The sequence below is a fragment of the Varroa destructor genome, unplaced genomic scaffold, assembly GCF_002443255.2.
Source record: "Varroa destructor unplaced genomic scaffold, Vdes_3.0 BEIS01000002.1, whole genome shotgun sequence".
Classification (NCBI taxonomy): Eukaryota; Metazoa; Arthropoda; class Arachnida; order Mesostigmata; family Varroidae; genus Varroa; species Varroa destructor.
This window is the reverse complement of record NW_019211455.1, coordinates 56602777-56619047: the sequence shown is the minus strand read 5'-3', so window position 1 is coordinate 56619047 and position 16271 is coordinate 56602777. Positions and strand designations below refer to the sequence as shown.

Genomic DNA, 16271 nt, shown 5'->3' with positions numbered 1-16271 from the left:
TTCACCGGCGGCAGTGCCTTTTCACCTCCTCCCTCGCTACTTTTTCGTCGTCCTCATCGTTTATTATGGTGCAAATTAGATAGCGCGTTAGCCAACTGCTTGTATGGTTGCTACTCTACTTTGGGAAACAGTTAATTGGCTACTCGTCCGCGCTCTCTCCGCCATGACGGTTGGTCTGCTTGCCCCTTCCCTTACCCTTGACCCGCCAACCGTCCTTTCCACAACTGATTGCGCTCGGACTTCTCTTCCGCCGAGTTGCTGGTGTGTGTATAGGCCTGCGCGTGTATAGACATGCCCGCCCCCTGTGAGCGTGCTCAAAGTGCCTGTTTCTGTGTGTGTATGTGCGCATTTGTTGGGTCCACCCGCCGGCGGTTGTAGCTATTGCCGCCCTGCGTTGTTCTGGGTTTGCTCTTTCTGCTGTTTCTTCTGCTGCCGCCGCCGCCGCCGTCGGAGCCGCTAGAGTACTCTACTGCAGTAAACAGCTGCCGCTTGGTCAGCGCCGCCGACCACCAGCGCCTCCATGTCCAGCAAGAGCAGTGGCAGCAGTTGCGATTCGCTCATCCGCTCGCTCTTACAGTAGATCGGTTGCCTGTGGCGTGTGCGGCCAGTTGGAGGGTAGGCTGATCTTCTCTTTCACTGGTTGATCTCTTCGGCAACAGCCGCAGCGGAGTGGACCAACGTCGTGACTATAGCGGCTGACTGTCGTCGCCGCCGCCGCCGTCGCCGTCGTCGTCGTCGTCATCGTCGTCGTCGTCGTCGTCGTCGCAGGTCGTCGTCTTACCGCTACTGCTGCTACCGCCGCAGCAGCAGCAGCGGGAGCGGCCTGTAATGCTGTATTCTTCACTAACAATAGCAGCAGGCAGCAGCACGGTGTTGTGGGCCAACCAATACTATTATTATTAGTTGTGCTGATGGTGGAAAACTAGTGACTATGTGTTACGTGTGCGTGACTTGCTAGCAACGACTGGGTTGAACTGGCTTGCTGGCCGCTTTCTCCCCGCGCTGCTGGCTGAGCTGTATCCTGTTTTATCTTCTGGTTGAATAGCTGTTGCAGCAGCAGCTGGCGGTAGTGTTGACTACGTACCGTTGTGTTTGTTTGTTGGAGAGTTCTGCTGTTGCTGCTGCTGCTGCTGCTGCTAGAGCCGCCGCCGCCGCCGTCGTCGTAGTTGTTCTGGATCGGATTGTGAACGGCCTGGCGGCTTCGGAAACAGAAACGTTGCTCACTACGGGTGTGAGCTGTGGTAGGTGACGGTCGCTTATGTTGGGCTGCTGCTGCTGCCGCCACCACCACCGCCGCCGCCGCCGCCGCCGCCGCCGCCGCCGATGATGACGACTACGACAATGATGATGATGATTGTAATGCTACTGCTGCTGATGGCGATGATGGTGTTGTTGATGATGATGATGAGTATATAGCAGCGGCTGGGTGAATAGCGCTGTGAAACGACCGCGGTGTGAAGGTGGCTTGATGATGTTGGTGTGTAATCCGTATGAAAATACAGAGAAAGCAAACTGCTTAGATGTCGGTTGTAGCCTCGAAAAATTAGCGCTTGTTGTTGGTGTTGTTGTTGTTGTTGTTTGTGCCGGTGCGGCCAAGCGGCTCGCGTCGCAATTGTGAACGAGAAATAATCCGTTTTCGGATGCGTTAAGAAGCTCGCCGATCAGTTGTGTCCATCTATCATAATATTATTATCTAACCTGACCGTAATACTGTTCGCTCTCGATGAATCGCGACACAGGTACTATTAACTATCCAGCGTTATTTATCATTAGCAAAATGATGCAGTCTCGATAAATCGGGAGTGTGTACACCTGATATACCATCCTAAATTATCTACGCAACGGTGTTGTTTACTTAACCGGAGATCGTATCAAATGTAACGTAAGTGTCTATGTGCGTGCGGGTCCATGTTACTCACGCATTTGCGTTGCTCTAGCTTTTTTTTTGACACATAAGGGCTGAAGTGTGGCTGAGGGATATTTAGGTGTGTCGAAAAGAAACCCAAGAATCTCGCACTGCATCGCTCACTGCACCTGGGCAATACGCCTTTCAGCGAGCAAACCGCAATAAAAACTGAATCAACACTGATAGCGACAGGAACTGTATCTCAACTTGAAAGTGACGATTGTCAATAGTAAAAATGCGCTGAACAACACAATAACCAACAGCTCCGAAACGTTGCGTGGTTTAAATACCGAACCTTCTGTAGTAGTCGTCATTTTTAGAGACATACTGTGTACACCTCGGCTCATCGTAAGTGGTTTTGTGAAAAGCGAATAAACGAAGTGAAGTTTTATGCTGGGGAACAGCACTTTTTGTTTCGCTACGTAATTCTTATAATCTGGTGATCCGTACCCTTAATTCATTCGTTATAACCGTCTGTGTGAGTGTGTGTGTGTGTGTGTGTGTGTGTGTGTGTGTATGTATATGTTCAAACCATTATCGAAGGGTAACTGTATTTCTCCGTGATAACCCTCTTGCCATGTTCTGACATTTTAAGCGTTTCTTACTCCTATACTTTCGTGTGTATTTATTAATAGTTAAATGAGAACTACTGTAAAATTGTCAATACAGAACCGGATCGAAAGAGAATAAAAATACGATCACCTTCTTTGTTTTCGAAGGGTGTAGCCTCAGTACCTTATTCATCCATAGAGCCAACGTAAAAGATTCGTGCCCCACCCGTAACATTGGTAAACGCCTTTTTCGTCTGGCGTCACAAACGCGCGGGATTTCCTGTGTGTCTCTATGCCTATCTAATAGCTCGGCGTCGCTGTAAAAGCAAACGAAAAGAGAACAAGATTTTCGCACTTAAGCAAGACCCCGATACTAATCGTTTAAAGTCACCCTTGTTCTTGTGTCAGCCCATTCTGCCAACCTGTTCTGCAAGCGTCACGCCATTACGTCTCTACTCATCACAACCGAAGCAAATTGTATACACTATTTATTATGTACAGTTACCTTATCGGATGCAGAAACTCATCGTCATCTTCATTGCATTGGGGACGATGAATCGATATCGCGCGCACTTTCTCGACCGGACTGGGGCTCAGTGCTGCCGATGATTAGTTCAGTAAATTGGGGACGATGGGCGAAATGGAACAAAAATTGAGTTCCGAGGCGAGAGAGATGATCCTCTGCGGCAATGGAACAACTGGGGCTGGAGTCGGAGCAGGTGGTGGCGGCGGTAATGGAGTTGTGTCAGTTCCACCGGCGCAAACAAATTCAACTGGAGCTGTCGGCGCCACGGGACTGATTCCCACTGTAACAACGGCATCTGTACAGCATTCGCATTCGTTAAACGCATATTCGGATAGTCTGAACGTCGTAGAACACCTTTCTCGTAAGTAGTTGCTTCAAACAATGATAAATATAAATGAGCAAATAATAAACACATTCAGACAAGAAGTAATAAATAAACGAGCAAGAAGTAAATCCAAACGAGGAAAAGGAGGGCTGATAATTTTTAGTTTTTCTTTGTAACTTTTTTTTTGTAAAGTTACTTTTATTACGCCTAGCTTTTACCGAGCAAATGTCCGAAATTCTTGAGCAGTTCTCAAGAAAGAAGGAGCTGCCTCTGCATAACATAGACCTTCGTTTGTCGAAAAATGCCTCTGAAGTTACATGAGTACAGTTGTTAGATGACGAACTAAGAGTTTTAATAGGCAGACGTTCAGAAATCATTAAAATCATCCTCGTATTGACTGAAGTGACATTACGAACTAGTGTGACATCTATAATAGTAATGACAGAAGTAGCAACGTTGGCGTCTTCATTTATTTACATGGTCATAACAATGAAAGCATCCTAAGAATATATCAGTATAAGAGTTTCTGTCTAAAATTGTGGGTGAAGGCCATATTGGCACATGCCTATTATTGTATACGTGTATATATAACAGCATCTGCATACAATAAAATAGTACGACTTGGCGTAATTGCGACGTTACTGGACACAAGGGATTCATATACACATAGACGCATGGGACAAGTCGACACGCGGCTGCAGTCTGAATTAAACTGCGGTGAAATAAGACGCATAATTCCGTGACGCTTGCTATTGGTACATTTGTGCCTGTTGCGACGCTGATAGACATTCTACAAAATAAGATGAGAGTGACTGAAGGCCACCCGAATAGTAATAGCAGTAATCTCCATACGCGATTGAATTGACAGTCGACATCATACTTGCCCGTGGTTTCTACGATCTACACGCCATATTATACCTACGTCGATTCTGACTTCCGTATGTGAATACTGATATATATATATATATATATATATATATATATATATATATATATATATATATATAGCAGAATTACATTTGGGTATAAAATAACAGATGTGTATACATATATATACATACGTTACTCTGCTTAAAAGGAAAGTCTCATAAAGGTTTACTGTCTTTGTTATGGGAGAGGCAGTTAGATGCGGATTGTTTTATCTTATTTCGTTTTGGGCCTTTTTACAAGTCAGCCTGCTTCTATGATGCCACCACAGATTAGAAAATATCCTATATGGAAAGATCTGTGACGGGATTTGTGTGCAGAGTTTGTTTCCGTCCGGGAGGGTTACGCATGATTGTGAGCTCCCTGAGAAACTAATTCGTCTTTAAGTCCTGAGCAAAAAAGATGCAAGTAATTATTTTGTGTAGTAATTATTTTGGAAAAAATAACCTTCTTTCAAGGATAATCTTAAAAATGAAAAGCGCACAATAACTGAGACAGGTTATGCTTTTCTCTGATTATGACGTTTTTCTTCATAGATGTTACTTTCATAGTCGTTAGGATTACAGCCTCATGTAATTAACACTGGATTGACATCCTTCATCATGTCACGCATTTTAGTATGCTGCCGTTTATCATGTATCATAGGAACTAATTAATTATTATGCAATTAATAGGTTAGTAAGCACGGACGAATTATACGGTAGACGTTATAATTGTAACTGTATTGTAATTAGTTAAAAATTTTTACAAGGGTGACTTTTAGATTAATACGTCTGCTGAAAAATAATACTTGCCCTCATAGTCTTCTGTCGTTTCCTAGCTCAATATGATTTCATTGATTTCGATTCGACTTTAAGGCATCAGTAGTATGTTATTCTACACTCAGAAAAATACCAAATAAATTATTTTTGGCATCCACGCGAAAGAAAGATACGCAACAGAAGTGCCCGTGATGGCTATGTATTATGTTTTATCCTCATAAACCTATGCTCCTGAAGTGTGTTGTAATAATGATAGAAAATGAATAACGCTTGTTTTTTTTCTATCGTACTCGAACTTAGTATATAAATGTACCTGGATCAGTGTTTTTAAATGTGTGTTAAAAAAAATCGGCTTTTATTTTTTCTTGATTCTAACAACTCATTTGATTACTTGTAGCAATTAAATTTTGTTAATTTAGCATATTTTATTGTACGACGAGCGTAATACAGGTGGTTCACCAAAACACTGTTATTTCAGTTAACTTACGTAAGTAGCACCTCGCAGTCACTGTTATAGTTAGTTATATGAATGGTGAATTCACGGTAGTACTTGGCATGAAACTCTAATCATGTATTTAGTATGCTCGGTTATATTAACCATAAGCTTTATCAGCGATACGATTTCAATTACCGTTTCATAGGCAATTAATAGAAGTGTAAAAAAAAATAACACCGTAAAAAGTTTAATGCTTTTAACAAAAGATGTAACTTGTTGCAAAGTCTGTTAGAAATCATCATGAGCAGAAGAATTTATGAAAGCTACTATTAAAACTACACGGCTTTTTCATTAGGGAAATAGTTTACTAAGAAATCAATAGTACAACCATATTCACTCAGTTGTCTGCCCGATTACTCTAAGAGAAACAATGTGGCGCTAAATGTGAAGAAGACAGAAATCCAGGAGACAAATATTATCGGATAAATGAACCTCTTTCATTTCACGCAGATCTTGTACAAAAGGAACGTTACTAGAACAGGAGGACTACTTAGAGGCTTCGCGTCTGATATATTTATGTGATCGGAGCGGGTTTATCGAACCGGATTGACAAATTAGAACAAATTGAGTGATAAATACCTCTCGGAATATTTTTTTTACACTGTATGTTGCTTGCGTTAAATAGTACAAAAAGAAGAACTGGACAAACAGGTGAATTGCCCTGTTTGGTGGTAATTACAATCAACTATTGCCATCGTCCAAATCGGGAGACACAACCACCTTCTTGCAAGGTACCAATACTTTCGTTGTCTGAACAAAGGTTTGTCAGCTTTGTCGTCGTAAATGTAATGAAGCGACATTCAGACAAAAAAATGTACACCAATTTACTCCTTGCTATGGGAAGTGAATAGCAAAATGTAGTTAATGAGTAAACTTTTTAAATCAAAAAAGTGATTCACCTATACCTGAAAGGACGGATCAAAGAAGTGTGTTAACTTTAAAAAAAAGTATTGGTTACTCTCTCTCGAATTCTTTGCGAAGATCCTTTTGGGTAAACCTGGGCTCTCTATTTCGGTGATCTATCTAACGAGTCAGTAATATTTCATGCAATTAATAAACGTGATCCATTATTACATACCTATTTCCACTGCAGTTTTGAATACTGCAGTATTCAATTTTCTGATTATCTATCTATGTTATGGCCGTTACGACGGCCTGATTGCCGCAATTGTGGGATCACTGTCCTATTTTCCGCTTGCTGCTAAGCTCACTTGACAGATGTGTTTTTCATAAAGATAGAATAATGCAAGTGCCACGCAATGCTAATCCAGTTAAGATTACGTTGAGAGGTTATTTTATTTCGTAGGTTTATTGACAATGCGGTTTTATGTACTCATCGAAGCTCAACCACCTAGAAAGTACGCTATCGTATTCGAAATGTGTGTGCTTATATCACTGAATCCAGTATGTTAAACTGTGGTATTTGAGACAGCCTGTAATAATTCGTGCTTCTTTAAAGCGGGGCTAGTTCAAGAGCCATCTGTTTGCGATTAATGTAGTCAATAGACAAACTCCCTCCAGTGACCTTCGCAGATTAAACGTCTGCTCAATTTCGTTTTCGTACATATGTTTAGTAAGATAACTTCATAGGATTTTGTAGACAATACCTCCCTCCCACTTAACTACACGCAGAACGTTTGATTAATTGTTTTAGCATATGGCCATGAATGATTAGAAAATAACCAGTTAGCAAGTATGTGGTCACGACTATGAAAATCGGAAATAAGGTTTTGGCGAGCAGAGATAACAACGCTCGGCTCAACTCGATTTGATACTAGATGCTCTCTGTTAAGTGTTCAAACAATTGCGCGTATAATTTACGCAGCAAATAGTATTCATTTAAACAGACTTACAATTCAACGCTTAAAGGAAAGATCTAGTTGCAAATAAGTAGTATATAAGAAGCTATTTTTTGTCGAATTAAGTGCTTGCGGAATATCGTAAATTAAACTATGGCGACATGCATAGTAAGATACCTTTTAATTTCGTTAAACGAAGTGTATTTTTGTAAATGCTTTACGCAGATCGCGTCGATACATGTATGTATTCGGGCATGAGCGAAATATAGGTACCAATTACAAATATTCAAATGGTTACACATTATTCAACATGTAACTTTTTATCAATTCGATACCGCTACCTATAGGTGCATGTCTGTAATACAATTTTTTGTGCGTTCTTACCGTCTTATACCGCATGCAATTTTTACAGTTCTACTAATCCTATACTTACTCATTTTAGTCTAGACAATGTAAAACGCTTACAGCAGGTCACTTTGTTGCTACACCTCAGTAGCCGCTAGTCACTACAACGACAGCCTGCTGAACGCTTAGGCAATGTAATTGAACCTATAATTTTTAAAAATATCTGGTCTGCTTTTCGGCAAAAAACAAAATAAACATATCAGTAGCACAAGCGATTCATTATTTAAGGTAGACAGCTAGGTAGATTGTTAAATCAATGATTTCCTAGCCAACAGCGTAAATATTTTTTTTTGACTTGATATTGTGCTGTGGACCTATTAATTATACGGTGGAGTAACATTTTGTTTTCAGAAAGAATCATATAAGTCTACAGAAATGATCTGATTGTTCTAATAACTATTGAGATTACTCATTAAAGTTGTAAACTTATTATAGCTCTATACATGGAATACGTTGTCTTTCTATAAAAGGACCTTCCGACAAAAAGCACACGTATTAAGCATGCATTTTACATAAATAAGTTGACTTATATAATATCACTATCCATATTTTACTTCAGTCACGGTTAAGCTCTCACCAAAGCTGAAATTGCTATATTTTTGAATGCTTTGTTCTTGAACGAAATCAAACTTGCATTGTTTATAAATACATGTCCGGTTGCTATTGTCAGAACAATCGCTGACATTCTAGTTATTTCATATATCCTTTTGTCCGATTCGTATTCAAACTAGCGGTACATTACTTACAATAGTTCAGACGAGCTGTACATCGAAAACGTGTGCTATGGCTGGCTTCTCAAATGGCCAATATGAAGCAACGCCAGCTCTATTTGAGCTTACGTTGAATCTGTAGCTTACAATCGGAGTACTATTATTTACTTACGAAGCAAATTAAATTAGTTTGCGTAGCTATTTATTGAAAACATTAGCAAAAAAATATTGAAGTGAAACAAGGACCATTTGATATGAAATAGCCCTTGACAGTGTCTCCCATCTAACGCCTGATCATACTCGATTGTGTTATTTCGCACTCTGAGGCAATGCCGTATTCTTTCTTAAAGGCGTTAGAAAAGTGGAACAAATCGTCGAGGGAGAATCCCAGTGTTCTACCGATGCTTCTTAACAGAGAGTAAATTCATAATCTTTCAAAATGTATTAAGATTTCTGCTTCCTTTCACTAATACTTGGGCTCATTATTGAGTAGTTTTGAAATCTGTTTTACACCATTATAATCTTTGAATTAGACCGGTGAATACGCAAATAATTTCGAAAATTTAGGCTCGATAATTGCTTTACCTTATGACTACGATAAGCGTCGTGTGCATACTGTTAGTAATTTTTTTTCTTTACTTATGACCTCAATTGTATCCAAGACCATTGCTCACGTTTACAAGAGCTTCATATTCTGCTAAGAAGTAATTTTGAAAAATATGATATTATTTACTCCGACGTCTCTAACTTGTAAGCCTTTGGTTTATTGTACTGCGCCCTATCTTTTTACTGCGAGAACATCTAGTTTGGATTGACAAAAGCCGGTTCAAAAATAATCCAACCAGGCTTGACGAGAAATGATTATGTACCCAGATATTTTTTTACTAGTTCTTTTAATTTTGTAATTCAAAGACCCGAGAAAATGTTTAAATGTTAAAAATAGTTTAACAGGAATATGTTTTCTTCTTTTGAAAAGAGCTTCACAAACGGACAAACTGTTATGCACTTCGCACACGAATATTTCCGAAATACAACATCTGCAATGCGTTGCAAAAATTAATACAACAACCTCTAAAGAAGATGATTTGTCTGAAGGTGACATACATATAGGGTACTACGTGTGGGTGATTACAATTACAATGGTATACTATAACTTGTTATTGTAACGCATTTAATGATTTCAAGTGAAGATCGATTTCCTCCATGTCGTAACGATACACACTGAAAACAAACCCGAAGAACCTGCTTTCCCAATTCATATAGTACCATGTTACCCTTTTTGATGGTTACTGATTACTGTAACATATTGCTTTTATGCAGATATATAATAGTAATAATAAAACGTGCACTGAAAGTTTTAACCAGAGCCAATTAAGCCTGTCGGCTTTTTCGTTTTATGTCTGTATGTGTGTGCGTGTTTCTTCCCACAGAAGTTATTGCATCCCCTGCTAACTCGATGATGCAACCTACTATGGACAACATCGAAGTTGACGTCAAGCTTCCGGAGCTGCAGATGCTAAGTGCTGAAACGAAAATTGAACCACAGTCTCAACCAAACGTCCAATGCAACCACGGACAGCTCGAGCAAGGCGTAAAAACAGAACCTTCTCTTCAACCAGCTGCTCCAGTAGCGCAACAGAATTTGCAGCTGAAACAACAACAGCCAGAACCAGACCCGCAGCAATCGTTGGTCAAAGAACTGGTCTCAGTGTGTAAAACATCTCAACAGGATAGTAACGTAAACGTGAACATAAACTCGAACAGTAGTTACTACCCTCATCACGGCAACAACGGTCATCATCATCATCATCATCATCACGGGAATCATCACTCGTCATCACATCACCTACGTCATAATCAAGATTCTTCGAAGGATGAAAAGCACGAATCGAAAAGACACGAAGGCAAGTCACACGACAGCGATCATCGGGACCATCGCAACGATAAACGCCGGAGCTCAGACAGATCAAGAACTGATCAGAAAGACGAAAATAGACAAAGGGATAGTAGGTAAGTGCTTATTATAAAATCATTGGTTAAAATTGATGATTACTTCCGATTACAGGACATGTATTTTCTTGTCATAACATTACTTCCATTAAAGATCCAATGCTTCGAAGAGCGATCGCTTTAGAAGTGTTAAAGAAACTTTTCCTAAAATGTTCAACATTCCTGAACGTTAATGTTGAAACAGCAACACTTCGTATACCGTTGCGATGCAGTGGGATCTCGTACAGAATTAAGTAGAAAATATTTTAGGGCCTCTGTGGGACACAATCAAATGACTGGAAAATTTTCAAATTTTTCTATGTTTAGAAAACTTCGCGTCTTTTTATAAAAGAGTATAGCGTATTTAAAAACGTTTCCAAAGATGTGAGAGAGACGGAATGCGGGAGACAAACGTGTGCGCCTACGGTTGTCAGATGATTCCCTGAACAGTCCAAGCTAGTTTACTTCAATTGCGAAGACATAGAAAAAGTGTACCCAAAAGCAGAGTTTTATGAAAATAAGACTTAGCTAATGACTTTGAAAATCTCTCCCTTTGGTAATTACAACGAGTTATCGCCTATGCCAGCCTAATTTCGGTCTGGAAAAAAAAGGCACAAATTTGCAACTGTAGTTGGTCTATCGACGAGATCGAGTATGAAATACTAGATTTTCTGACTTGCTTTGAAAAAAACAGCGCCTAAGACCTAAATCGACTGTTTTGTACATACTAAAATCGACCCCTTGAGACAGTTGCTCAATAAATAATAGGAATCAGCTTAGCTGTATAGGACAAATCCTATTTTCGACGAAATGAATATAAGTCATTAGAGTGGCTGTACCTATTCTTATATTTAACGCTATCTGAGAGCATCCTCGGCGTTTTTTAGAAAATTAGTGATTTTCTGAACAACTCAAATAAAAGGACAGTCAATTTCCATAGAATTTTAATTTAAATCCCTTAAATATCTAAGATTTCATTAAAAAAAAAAAAAAAAAACTTCTTTTTTGCGGTAAGTATAAGCAGAATTACAAGCAATATTACAATAGTACAAATGGGCATTTATGTTTCTACTTATAATTTGATCTAACCGGCTGTCAATGATGCCTAGTGAAATGTGTTACAAATTAACTTTTACACCTGTGCACCGTTACCGAAAGTAACCACTCATTATAGTACGTACAATTTCTTCTAATTATTATATGAGTATTACGTTGCAGGTTGAAGGGGGTAAGGTTTTTTACTTTCGTTGACTATATATGTGCTTTTAAATACAGGTTACGCGTACTTTTTTTTTTGTATTATTGCTTAGCCAATATGCCATGTAGCACTATCTTTACAATCATTCAAAAGCCAAACAGGAACTCAATGCCGACATGTTTGCTTCAGGTCTTCACGAGATGGCGGAGTTCGCTGTTCTCGATGTAAGCGTAGAACTGCAAAGATGCGAAACTGTAGCGTTCAGTGTAAACGTGAACGAACAAGTACTCTTGTACTCGGAGTGAATGATAAAGGACTTCAGACCCCGAGATTTCCGGAGACGGTCGAATTTGAGCATTATAAATTTGGAAGGTGAGCACTCGTGATAGATTGCGAATTGTTTAACAAGTCCATAAAACCCTCTAACGGACTTAAGATCTAATGTGAGGTGACTCATGAATGAGAGAACCAAATTGATTAAAATTAGGAAGACTTGTCAGAGCTCCCTATGAATGCACGCGGAAAGAATCGTATTCTTGCAATCAATATACTGTTTTTGATTAATCTATTGTTATGGAATGGTTTCATGAACATACATTGTTCGAGTGCTTACTCGATTATGATTTGAAACTGAAACAAAAAGCCACTCGAATAAATGATAAATTCATGTAGTATTCGTAATAAGTCCAATGGTTCAGTTTCCATTGTAATGTCAATTCTAGTTAATGAGGTGATGCCAAATGCATGTGATCATGATTACACTTTTCAAAGATAATTATTAATTACCTGTTGAATATTCAACTAGGACTCAGTACCTTTAATACATTCGCTAAAATGGAAGTGGATAACCACAAACAAGCCTTTCAATGTCACAACTTTTTATTAACAGGGAAATTCAAATTTCACCATTTCTAAAACCACTGATACACCACATGCACTACGCATATGATAGATTATTAACTAACGCCATACGTGTTTTCCAGATTTTTTCGTCGCGAACGCCATTGCAACGGCGGAGCTGATATTCTTCACCTATATTTGGATGAAATCAAGCACCTGAACGAAGACGACATGCATCGGTTAGTCAAAGACTACCTTCGGGAAACGTTTCGGGAAAGTCCCCAAGGAACCGCCAAATATGTACTCTCGGTCATCCACAACGGAGCCGCTTATCTCCCGGACCTAGTCCAGTATTTTGCGGATAACCAACCCACAATGGCGGTCAAGTGTGGAATTCTTGGCAGAAATAGTGATATAGAGACGACAACTATGCGCGAATTCAAAGATCTTGTCGACAGAACGTACAGCTGTGGGACCTACCGAGCAGGTCCTCTGCATCAGATCTCCGTGGTCGGAACCGCGCAAGAGGAATCAGGTGGATACTTTCCAGATTTTTTATCACTACTTGAGCGCAGCCCCTTTCTAAAGTCCACAATGCCATGGGGTTCTCTCTCAGTCGAACACTTCGATCCTCAGCAGAGTAGCGACGGCCCCATCGTTTGGGTTCGGCCGGGAGAACAGATGGTGCCTATGAATGAGATCAAGGGCTCGCCGATGAAATCAGCCCGAAAAGAACTAAAGAGCCTGCATTATCAACCTCTACGATTATCTGAGCCTCGTGAGTTCCTCTTTGAGGACCGCACTCGTGCACATGCGGATCAGGTAGGCCAAGGTCTAGACCGTATGACAACGGCAGCCGTCGGCATACTCAAAGCTGTCAACGGGGAACGATGGTGTAACCGTGTCACGAAAGACGTGGTTGCTTTTCATGCTGCCGACTATCCTTCACTTGTCGAGAAGCTACAGCTGGACCTGCATGAACCCCCGGTGTCTCAGTGTATCCAATGGGTAGAAGACGCCAAGCTAAACCATCTGCGAAGAGAGGGCGTTCGATACGCGAGAGTGAATCTGTGCGACAACGATATTTATTTCTTGCCGCGAAACATCATTCATCAATTTCGTACAGTCACAGCAGTTGCCAGTATCGCTTGGCACGTTAGACTACGACAATATTATCCAGAGTAAGTAACAAATAAACTGTGAATAGGTTATCGAATGCATCGAAATCCATGCCATCCATTGAATTGGATTTGGTGTGGAAATATAACGTACAGATATAACGATATTATACCGGTTATTAATTAAAAGCAGCATAAAAAATACTTTGTAGAAAACCATGTGTGTATCAGACTATGTGTAATGACACATAAATAAATTGATATTTTCGATAGACTTGCACAGTTGCTTCGTCTGTTGATATTGTTTTATGCTGATCCTTTCACAATCATTGATTTTCCTTATTACAGGAGCGAAAAGTCCACTACACGAGTAATGGCGCGTCCTTTACCGACGGACCACTCTGAGAATCGCGCCGCAAAGCGTGCCAAAAGGACAGCTACTCAAGATGAAGACAGCCTACCAACCTGAGGCGCAGTAATATGACAGAAATCTGTTATCCCGGTCATAGACAACTAACGAAGTCTATCCACCATGATTCAACACCATCCAATTGCCCGATAGAGCGAATATTGACAACGATTAATGATAATCCAGGACACGTCAGTAAAAGCCACACCAGCAAATCATTGTAGGCAAACCGCGCGTACAAATGATTATGGCATCGTCATGCTTGAGAAGTACGGCAACGTTTTGTAAAGGAAAGTATTGACATAAGTGGAAAACAAGGTTCGTTGAGCGCATAAGGTTGCGAATGGCAAATGGAACGATGCGGGTTGTAACAGCCGTTTTTGTTTGTCAATTCTTCGCTGATGCTAAACGCAGAATACTAGATTTGGAGCGTGAGGTGTGAAACGTCTCTGTGGCACAGACGCAATCACAAAGGTGGCGGATATGCTTTGAACAGCTATCCAATAGACGCTAACCAAAAGTGCGATGTGTGCTGATTAAGCAGGAGGCTGGCTCTCCGGACACACTAGAAGAGCACAGCCGGATCAGAGAAGAGAGCAAAAATACCCACCGGAAGGAACGAACCGGAGTTTGTTATCTGTAATGCATCTGTATATACCATTATTGTAGACGCACGTGAATGGACGAAAACAGTTTAACAAAAATCGAAATAATAATCATAATGATATATTAAGATAATTTTTAAAATTATCTATAATAAGTTAGCGGAAGATGGGAGCACAGAAAGCGAACGAAAAAAGAAGGCTATAATTTATTTATATGAATTATTATTATAACTCATAGTGAAAATAAGAATATTATTAATAACGAGAATATGTTGAGATTGAGAAAAGAAAAAAATGCAAATCTCCCCGCAGATGTATTTTGATTTGCTTCTTTATCTTGGCATTATACATATATAAGGGTATATATCTGAACAGTTAATATGTGTAAAGGGTTAATTAAAATAGCTGCAACTCGTTACGGACTACAACAACAACTGCCAACCAATAAGAAAAATATTCACTCGAAATTCACATAAGCTGACCCAATACCGCCGGTTTGATCATCTACTCATGATCCCAGAGCTTGTACTTAATAGACAACCACATTCGTTCATAGGGCTGTCGGGGCTATTTATTTTTTACTACTGTTATTGATTTTGGCTGTCATGAAATTAAGTTGTTTTCTGTTCGGTCTCAACGAGCAATGCAATTTCTGTATACCACTATCCCTATTTCATAATACTTCCTGTGTACCCTGGTACTTGTCATTATTATCATAATTATTATTTGCATTTTAAGGTCTTGTATCAGTGTGCTTTACGTAGGATTGGCTGCAACGCATTATGGACAGACACAAGCAAATCAAAACGGAAAAATTATCATTCAGAGTACTTATTGTCATGGCAACTTTGAAGTTGGCAAAAAAATTGCACCGGAAAAGCTCACTTTTTACTCCAGTTTTATAAGCTGTCCCTCTCATTTAATTTGAATATTCTTTATTTTTCGACAGCGATATTCCCGTACTTGACATCTCCCATCTGTTACTGTTGTGTAAATTACCAGAGTATTGATTATCGTAATTATACTAAGAATAACAATTATTATGAAACTTGTTGTTATAATAATACATACATTATATTTTGGGTCAATTGAAACACAACAAGATGTACAGGTGAACGATAATAAATATAAGCCTCGTAATAACGACTTACTATTCACTTCATTTGTCATTCCTGCAAAAAGTATATATAGCAGATCCCTCAAAAGGATGGGTACAAATTGCATGCCATTCGTTAAAGAACACGAGAATACATTAATTTGGCTTTTCTCAGTAACCCGGCGGGCAGTTTTTTGTTTTAGCTATGATGAACAAGGTCGATCAAAATCTGTTGATAATGCAATTATTTTGAAAAAATCGTATACTTTGATTTCGCAAAGCGTTTACGTACTTTGTTTGTATGTTTATCACCACTTATCTTGGATTGACCTTAACTGAATATATACATTTTCCTAATCATTAAAATAATTTATATTGTTTCCTTTGTTTTGCTTTTTATTTTTATTCTTTGTGCATCTTATTTACTCCGTGAATCTGTTATGGTGGTATTTAGAAATGGGTCGTAGTGCTAGAGTCGCAAATTCCTTGAAATATTCTTGCATGATTATCATATCATTGATTCAATTTAACAATGACATTAATGGATGAATACGTCCGCCTAAAGATTGAGGATGACTATATCGTGTTTATACTTAATTATTCAGCTCAT

At 39.5% G+C, this 16271-nt stretch overlaps 1 protein-coding gene across 9 annotated transcripts; it reads left to right on the top strand.

Annotated features, from left to right (window-relative positions):
- The first annotated feature begins 390 nt into the window (after positions 1-390).
- Positions 391-15722, top strand: LOC111244505 (lysine-specific demethylase 9-like). 9 transcript variants are annotated; one of them, XM_086982045.1, is made up of 6 exons: positions 391-1477; positions 2866-3344; positions 9783-10416; positions 11783-11965; positions 12577-13614; positions 13900-15722. In XM_086982045.1, the coding sequence occupies exons 2-6, from the start codon at positions 3089-3091 to the stop codon at positions 14018-14020; spliced, it is 2232 nt and encodes a 743-aa protein (XP_086838171.1). In that variant the 5' UTR covers positions 391-1477; positions 2866-3088; the 3' UTR covers positions 14021-15722. The 9 variants fall into 9 exon arrangements, with proteins under 9 accessions (XP_086838171.1, XP_086838170.1, XP_086838169.1 ...); XM_086982044.1 differs by having other exon boundaries at positions 391-1739; XM_086982043.1 differs by having other exon boundaries at positions 391-1739; positions 2626-3344.
- Positions 15723-16271: the final 549 nt, after the last annotated feature.

Excerpts from the sequence above, each read along its gene's own strand:
- LOC111244505 (XM_086982045.1), top strand. The coding sequence starts at position 3,089 with ATGGGCGAAATGGAACAAAAATTGAGTTCCGAGGCGAGAGAGATGATC. Across the intron at positions 10,417-11,782 it reads AATAGACAAAGGGATAGTAG|GTCTTCACGAGATGGCGGAG; the intron begins GTAAGTGCTTAT and ends TGTTTGCTTCAG. Across the intron at positions 11,966-12,576 it reads GAGCATTATAAATTTGGAAG|ATTTTTTCGTCGCGAACGCC; the intron begins GTGAGCACTCGT and ends CGTGTTTTCCAG.